At 38.4% G+C, this 8,221-nt stretch overlaps 1 protein-coding gene across 1 annotated transcript; it reads left to right on the top strand.

Moving 5' to 3' along the window:
* The first annotated feature begins 415 nt into the window (after positions 1–415).
* On the top strand, positions 416–5,715 carry LOC137738029 (protein tesmin/TSO1-like CXC 2). The gene is made up of 10 exons (XM_068477631.2): positions 416–993; positions 2,125–2,285; positions 2,368–3,109; positions 3,255–3,736; positions 3,860–3,937; positions 4,271–4,451; positions 4,536–4,631; positions 4,715–4,781; positions 4,921–5,077; positions 5,159–5,715. The coding sequence occupies exons 1-10, from the start codon at positions 943–945 to the stop codon at positions 5,508–5,510; spliced, it is 2,367 nt and encodes a 788-aa protein (XP_068333732.2). The 5' UTR covers positions 416–942; the 3' UTR covers positions 5,511–5,715.
* Positions 5,716–8,221: the final 2,506 nt, after the last annotated feature.

Below are 8,221 nucleotides of genomic sequence, written 5' to 3'. Positions count from 1 at the left end.
GTCAGGTGGTGCATAGATACTTTTAACCCTGTATTAGATGTTAAAGTGATGGTTTTAACCCTGTAAAGACGATATAATTTACACCAAAATGGAAATGCAATGTTGAATTGGAAATGTACATTTCCCTTAAGAAGAACACTCACATGTAGATAGATCTATGACACTCTTCTGCGCATTAACATGTAAAAAATGTAAGAAGATAAAAGTAATTCTATTGGCATTGACTGCCACAATGGGTGATTCCAAAAGGCCAAAACTAGTTTTTTTCTTCCAATTTAGATGAAGAGTGGCAAAATAGTCAATGACTCAAAGGAAAAGTACTACAGTTTACAAAGTCAAGTAGTGAAAAGAATGCAAATCAAAGCAACATTATTAATATAAAAAGCCGAAGACCCAAGTGCCAGAGACCAAAAATGGGTGAAGAAGGAAGTGAGAGAGTGAGTGAGTGAGTGAGAGAGGAGTGAGAGAGAGAAACCGAAACAAAGAAAGATTTGAGAAAATCCATGTACGTTACCCTTTTTTTAAAAGCTGGGTGGTGGTGGGTTGGGTGGGGGTGAGAAATTACACAAACATATATACATAGATAGATACAGCTGTTGAGAGCAGTGGGGCCTTGGGGTGGTGGTGGTAGGGTCAAAGTTATCCCCACAAGAAAAATCTATTGCTCTGCTTGTTTCCAAACTCTCCCGCCTTCCCGCTTCTTGAAAATCCTAGACCTATTTTCCAAATTCCAGCAGACCCACCTCGCCATTTCTTCCTTTTTTTTTACAGTTTGGGCTTTAGAGAGAAGGAGACTAAATTCAGCACCAAAACGTGTAGAGAGAGAGAGAGAGAGAGAGAGAGAGAGAGTGTGTGTGTGTGTGTGTGTGTGTGTAGCGGTGGTTGTGGGCTGATGGAGTGGCTGAGGTAGTGGTGGCATGCGGTGGAGCTGCCTCTCTGGAAATGGACACCCCCGAGAGGAACCAGATCGGCACCCCCAAGGCCAAATTTGAGGTCAGGGTTTGAGCCCATTTTGTTTTATTTATTTATTTATTTTTTAATTCCGAAATTTTAAGGTTGTTTCTGAACTGGGTTTTTGAGGTTGTCTCCTCTGTGTTTCTAAAGCTCGTGAATTTCTTGAGAAAGTTGACCTAGGATTTTTTTGGTTTTGTTTTTCCCATTTTAGTTTCATGGGTTGCAGTTGCCCTGCATCACTGCATGTGGGTTGATGTTTGATTTTCAGCTGGATCAGCTCTCATTTTTTTGGATGACTTGATAATTCTTTTGAGATAATTAATTGACAGTTTTCTCATTTTATTTTCTGCTTTTATTTTGGAAAAGTGTCTGCTTTATGTGGGATTACAGAAATTTATGATTTGGATCTCAAAAATAATCTCAATTTTACGGTCAGTTGTCACAATTTGGCTTCTTGAGAAATGATTTTCTTTGAATAAAAACTCAATTTGGGATTGCTTTGGACCTAATTTTTACCAATTTACCACCTTTTTTTACTGGTTTGCAGAAGGTGATGGAATTAAATTCGAAATTTCTTTTCTTTTATTTTAGATTGAATGCATTGCTAAGCTTTTTTATTTTTATTTTTATTTTTATTTTTACTTTTATTTTTTATTTTTTTTCTTGAGCTATTTGTTTTCTTGAGGAACTTTTTGAGTCACTTGTTACTTAATTATTTGTTACAAGATGATAATCACATTCTCCAGCAGATTTGAGGTCGTAAAGCCATAATTTGGTGAGGCAGACGTTTCAGTAAAGTTATTAACAGATTTGATTTATCGGTTTTCATGAAAATTTTCAGATAATTAGTTTTGTTGACATTCATTTTCCCAGATTTCGTGGTCAATTTTTGTTTGATTGTGATTTATATGTAATATGTGGATCTTCTTTTCTTTTGCTAGTGCAATTTTTTAGATATTATATTATTAGTTGTGTATAATTTTTTAGATATTATATTAAAGTGCGAAGAAATATGTGTTTTCCTAGGAGAGTTCATCTGGTTCAGGATTTGGCCATAACATTCGAGAATGTGTATACCCGGAGTACATGACCCATATTTATGTTATGATCGTTGTGTGTGTGTGTGTAATTTTTTCATCCTGTAAAGTTTTTTGTTTTTCATAAGTGCAGGATTCTCCAGTCTTTAACTATATCAGTAGTCTTTCTCCTATCAAGCCGGTTAAGTCTGTGCACATTACTCAGACGTTCAGCTCCCTCAGTTTCGCTTCCCTTCCTTCCGTTTTCACTTCACCCCATGTCAGTTCTCACAAGGAATCCAGGTTCCTGAGGAGGTAATTGACTGCTGTATTTTTTTTTTACTTGCTTTTTTTACCACCTATTTTGCGTGGTAAATTATTCTTGCATTTCTTTCAGGCATAACCCTTCAGATCCGTCAAAACCTGAGTCCTCTCTGGAAAGCGGTAACAAAGTCTCTGTGAATGAAGATGCAGCTGAACTCTATATTAACGCAGAGGAGCTGCATGAGAATTGTGTTCCAGGGGATCCTGTAGGAGAAACTTCTGCGGAACCACCTTGTGAGCACTCAAAGTTTGTGATTGAGCTGCCGAGAAATTTGAAATATGACTGTGGTAGCCCTGAATGTGACGCAACAACTTCTTGTGGTACTGAGGCAGGTTGTGGGTTGGAAGCGGCTAGCTTGTCAGCTCCACTCGTTCCACATGCTCAAAAGACCTCTGAAAATGGTTCATCTGATGGTGAAGGTGAAGCACATCTACAGAACATATGCCAGAGTGGCCAAAGAAGAGAAGGGACAGGCTGTGATTGGGAGAGTTTGATCTCTGATGCTACCGACCTATTAATTTTCGATTCCCCCAATGCCTCAGAGGCTTTTAGGGGGATAATGCAGAATCCTCTGGACTCCGTAACAAGATTTTGTAATTCTCTTATGCCACGACTCTCGCAGAATGACATTAATGATGAGCAAAACGTGCTAGTCCTTGATACAGTTGGTTCCGGAGAACAACCTGAAACTGAAGATCCTTCTTCTCAATATGGAGAAGCTAGTCAACAGGAAGATACAGAACTGATGCAGGACCATTTGAATAGTTGTATGGTTAGCAATCAAATCGAGAAAGAAGATCAGTTCAATTGTAAGGTAAAACATTCACTATGCCTTCACGATAGTCCTAATAATGCCAACTCCAAAGATTCTTGACTACTTTGTTATGAATTGTTGTCCTTACCTTATTTATTTTACTTATTTGGTTGTGCTAATACTATTTTCTCTGTTTGTGCATTAGCCTGGTTTAAATTTGCATCGTGGCTTGCGAAGGCGCTGTCTGGATTTTGAGATGGCAGAAGCTCGCAGGAAGAGTTTAGACAATGTTCCAAATTCTAGTTCTTTGTTATCTCAATCTGATGAAAAAATCACTACAAATGATAAGCAACTGGTTCCAATGAAACCTGGTGGTGAATCCGCCCGGTGCATCTTACCTGGAATTGGTTTGCACCTAAATGCTCTTGCAACAACCTCAAAAGACTACAAAACCATTAAGCGTGAAAATATGGCCTATGGTAGACAACTAAGTTTGCCCAACCTCTCTGCCTCTGCTCATTCCCCCACAGCTGGTCAAGGACCTGGTCATGAATCTTTCTCTTCGGCTTCTTCTGAAAGGGACATGGATGGCACCGAAAATGGCGTTCAGCTGCTGCAAGATGCTTCCCAAGAACCTGCATTTTTAGCTAATGAAGAGTTTAACCAGAATAGCCCTAAAAAGAAGAGGTGTGTGCTGTTGACCATATATTCTTCATTAAATTATTATGTCATGTTCATTTTCATTTTCATGTGATTGGTTAGATTTTTGTACTTTTATCTGACATCTTATAATTCTGATTGGATGTGCAGGCGCAAGTTCGAACAAGCTGGAGAAACCGAGTCTTCTTGCAAACGTTGCAACTGTAAAAAATCGAAGTGTCTGAAACTGTAGGTTCTTCATCTCCCTTTTAGTGAAGCCTAAAACTTTTGTCACTCGCAGTGAGACAGCTTTTATTGAATGTTTGAATATTATCAGTCGGATATATATTGGCTTAGGAATTTCATTTCGCTCACTTTAGAATTGCATCCAGTTATCTCAATCAACATTGTCCTTTGATATGAAAAACTTTAAAACTGGTGGTTGTTACACGTTCTACATGTAGACGAGTTACCTCCTGCATAATCTCCTGAGGCGGATAAACTGTTGATGTTCTTTGATTCTGTTTACCTCTTGCACTGGTCCTTGAGTCTATAATTTGACTTCTGATACTGTTCGTGCAGTTACTGTGAATGCTTTGCTGCTGGTGTCTACTGCATAGAGCCATGTTCATGTCAAGAATGCTTTAACAAGCCTATTCATGAAGATACTGTTCTTGCAACTCGTAAACAGATTGAGTCTCGCAACCCACTTGCATTTGCTCCGAAAGTGATTAGGACCGCTGATCCTGTTCCTGAATATGGGGTTAGAAAATGAATCCAATATTCTATGCTCTGTTTGCAGGTTGAACAGCAATTTTTAACCAGTAAAAGTTGCTTTCACTTGCAGGAGGAATCCAGCAAGACCCCAGCTTCTGCACGGCATAAAAGAGGTTGCAACTGCAAGAAATCAAGCTGCCTGAAAAAATACTGTGAATGCTATCAGGTTCACCATCAGCATTTCTTGTTTGCTTGTAATATCCTATTTAAATGTTATTCACATTTGGTTGTTTTTTTTTTTTTTAAAAGGGCGGTGTTGGATGCTCCATTAGCTGCAGATGTGAAGGCTGTAAAAACGCATTTGGTAGAAAGGATGGTGAGTGGCGTGTTGTGCTCGACTTAATTACTTCTTCGTGGATTTCTTTTTATCTGCTGCATTCCCATCTGAATTTGATGTCCTTCAGGTGTGCTTGCCAATTATCTTTATATTTGTTCCTTATTCCTTTGCAATTCAGGATCTTTTGTAGGAACAGAAACTGAGGCAGACGAAGAAGAAACAGAAGCATGCGACAAGAGTGTGGCTGAAAATCATCAACAGAAAAATGAAATTCAGAAAAATGAAGAGCAGCGCCAGGATTCTGCTCTTCCCTCAACGCCATTACGGCTTTCCAGGTTTAAGTCTTAAACTATTTGTTGGTTGAGAAGTTGATGTATCATTGCTATTAGATGTTTAACAATTCTTTTATGTTCCAGACAATTCTCACTGCCGTTTTCATCGAAGAACAAACCGCCAAGATCTTCTACTTTTAACATTGGATCGTCATCCGGATTATATACAATCACAATCCAGAAACTTGGAAAACCAAATATTCTGCGCCCTGAATCCAATTTAGAGGGACATAACCAAGCAGTTCCAGAGGATGAAATGCCAGAGATTCTTCAAGGAGATGGGTCTCCTAGCACTGGCATCAAGACCGCTTCTCCGAATGGTAAGAGGGTGTCTCCTCCCAATAATGAATTTGGGCCATCACCTGGTCGAAGGGCGGGTAGGAAACTAATTTTGCAGTCCATTCCTTCGTTCCCGTCCCTCACTCCCCAGCATTGAGATGGTTGGAATTTCGCGAAGCTAAATCTTTTAGTATACCTTGTACTCAAAAGATATTAGGTTCAGTTCTGTAAGCCGTTTCAGTTAGTTTCTCTTTTTTTTTTTTTTTTCTTTTTTTTCTTTTCTGTACTTGTATCATAATAATATGTATCCCTGCTCTCTTGGTTGCATAATATGGAATTTCAGTCTGTAGTTTCTTCTTTTACCCCTTTTGTTTCCAACCTTATTATTTTTAATTTGGTTTCCATTTCACATGTGCATTGGTTAAATATGGCCTGGCATATTTCCTCTTTGAATATGATTTTCCCTTCAAGCTCATGACAACTTAGTGAAATATGCACCTGCACAACTTAGATCAAATCAGTTTATCGTATATGTTGTCTTGTATGTTGTAACGTAGTTTAAATTCACTCGTTTAGTGTTCTTGTATTCTTTAGCGTAGATTTAACGGTTAAATCGTGGTGCACATCTAGCATGGTATGCCGTACATTAAATTCTTACACAATCATTAAGGTTGACAAATAGAGCAACCATCCTGAATGAGAAATGAATAGTTGCACTCGTAATCATCATGTCGAAAAGGAAAAACAAAAAGATACTTAACAAAACATTTCCGGTATTTAAAAACCATAATTTCCAAAAGGCCAAAAACATTTGCTGAACACATTCTACACTATATCAATGTTGACTTTAAAAAAATGAACTTTAACAAAAAATCACATTTTTACACTAAAAAGTCAATCCTGGTACTATTCACTTTACCCTTTATTTTGTCCGTATCATTAAAATTCAAAGTTTTCAAGCTTTTTTCATTAGTTTTCCTTTTAAAAAATGGATATTTGGATCTCCTTAGTCTATTATTCTCTCACAAAAACATTACATCTTTCGAACTTAAAAACAATAATTTGCTTAGGGTATAAGGGTGTGGTCTCAGCTGTTAACCAAGCTTGATCATATGCCTGTTAACCAAGCTTGATCATATGCAAACTTAGAGAGAGAGAGAGAGAGAGAGAGAGAGAGAGAGAGAGAGAGAGAGAGAGAGAGAGAGAGAGAGAGAGAGAGAGAGAGAGAGAGAGTCTTGGAGAAGAAGTAATCTATTTCGTATTGATATTTTTCCTTACAGTTTACATCACCATTGTGGTATATATATACAACTAAGTTGGCTTACACTCTAAGCTAACTGTTATAACAAACTCCTAATTGCTTGCCTAATCTTATGACACTTGTCAAGGGTATAACCCTTAGATTAATCACTCCTTACATCCCCCCTCAATCTTAGGGGCAGTGAAACTGAGTCGGAGATTGGCACAATGAGCCTGAAACAATGGTGCAGACAACCCTTTAGTGAGAATATCTGCAAACTGTTCAAGTGAAGAGACAAACTGAACCAACAACATTCTTTTAGCCATCCGTTCCCGCACAAAATGAACATCGATTTCGATATGTTTGGTACGTTGATGCTGAACTGGATTACATGTAAGAGCAATCGCAGATAGATTATCACAGTAGAAAGTAGGTGTACCAGAGATTGGAACTTGCAGAAAATGTAACAATTGCTTTATCCAATCAATCTCAGCAGCAGTGGAAGACAAAGCTCGGTACTCTGCATCAGTGGAGGAACGAGAGATCGTGTTTTGTTTCTTTGAAGACCAGGAGATGGGATTAGAACCAAGAAAGACAACCAGTCCCGTGGTTGAGCGACGATCATTAGGATCCTCTGCCCAATCAGCATCGCTGAACACTTGTAAATCCAATCCACCTTTGGTATAATGTAAACTACATCCTTTAGTAGCTTGCAGATAGCATAGAATCCTTTTAATTGCCACAAAATGAGCTTCCATAGGGCATTGCATAAACTATGAAACCTGATGCACTACAAAGGCAATGTTAAGCCGAGTAAAAGTAAGGTATTGAAGTGCTCCCACAAGGCTGTGATACAGGGCTGGATTATTATAGGGCTTCCTATCATCCTTCAGCAACGATTATAGGGTAGGCAAGGTGTAGCACATGGCTTAGACATCTCCATTCCAGATTTAAGAATCAAATCACCAACATATTTAGCTTGAGATAGAGATAAGCCATCCTTCTTATGAACAACTTGAATCCCAAGAAAATAATGCAATGGTCTGAGATCTTTGGTATCAAACTCTTAAGTAAGTGCAGGAATAATATCCAATATAGCTTGAGAAACATTACCCGTGATGATAATATCATCAACATATAGTAGGAGAATCACAACAGAACCATTCACAACTTTGACAAATAAAGAGGAGTCACTATAGGTGGATTGAAACCCCAAAGATGGTAAAAAAAACTAGTAAATCGCTCATTCCAAGCCCTTGGGGCTTGCTTAAGGCCATATAAGGACTTGTGCAACTTACAAACATAGTCACTGTGAGTAGAGTCCAAGAAACCCGGAGGTTGAGCCATATAAACTTCCTCTTGTAACACACCATGCAAAAAAAACATTTTTCACATCAAGTTGACGAAGATTCCAATTAAAATGAGCAGCTAAGGCAAGTACTAACCTCACTGTAGTAGGCTTAACGACGAGACTAAATGTCTCACCATAGTCAATTCCTTCTTCTTGATTATAGCCCTTTGCAACTAAATGAGCCTTATATCTCCCTACAGAACCATCTGCATTCTTTTTAATCTTGAACACCCACTTGCAGCCTACTAAATTTTTGTGAGATGGAAGAGGAATAAGG

Source organism: Pyrus communis, chromosome 13 (genome assembly GCF_041283825.1).
Source record: "Pyrus communis isolate YQ-2024b chromosome 13, ASM4128382v1, whole genome shotgun sequence".
NCBI classification, from domain to species: domain Eukaryota; kingdom Viridiplantae; phylum Streptophyta; class Magnoliopsida; order Rosales; family Rosaceae; genus Pyrus; species Pyrus communis.
This window is presented reverse-complemented; position numbering and strand designations above follow the sequence as displayed.

Excerpts from the sequence above, each read along its gene's own strand:
- LOC137738029 (XM_068477631.2), top strand. The coding sequence starts at position 943 with ATGGACACCCCCGAGAGGAACCAGATCGGCACCCCCAAGGCCAAATTT. Across the intron at positions 994-2,124 it reads CCCCCAAGGCCAAATTTGAG|GATTCTCCAGTCTTTAACTA; the intron begins GTCAGGGTTTGA and ends TCATAAGTGCAG. Across the intron at positions 4,452-4,535 it reads ATCCTGTTCCTGAATATGGG|GAGGAATCCAGCAAGACCCC; the intron begins GTTAGAAAATGA and ends TTTCACTTGCAG.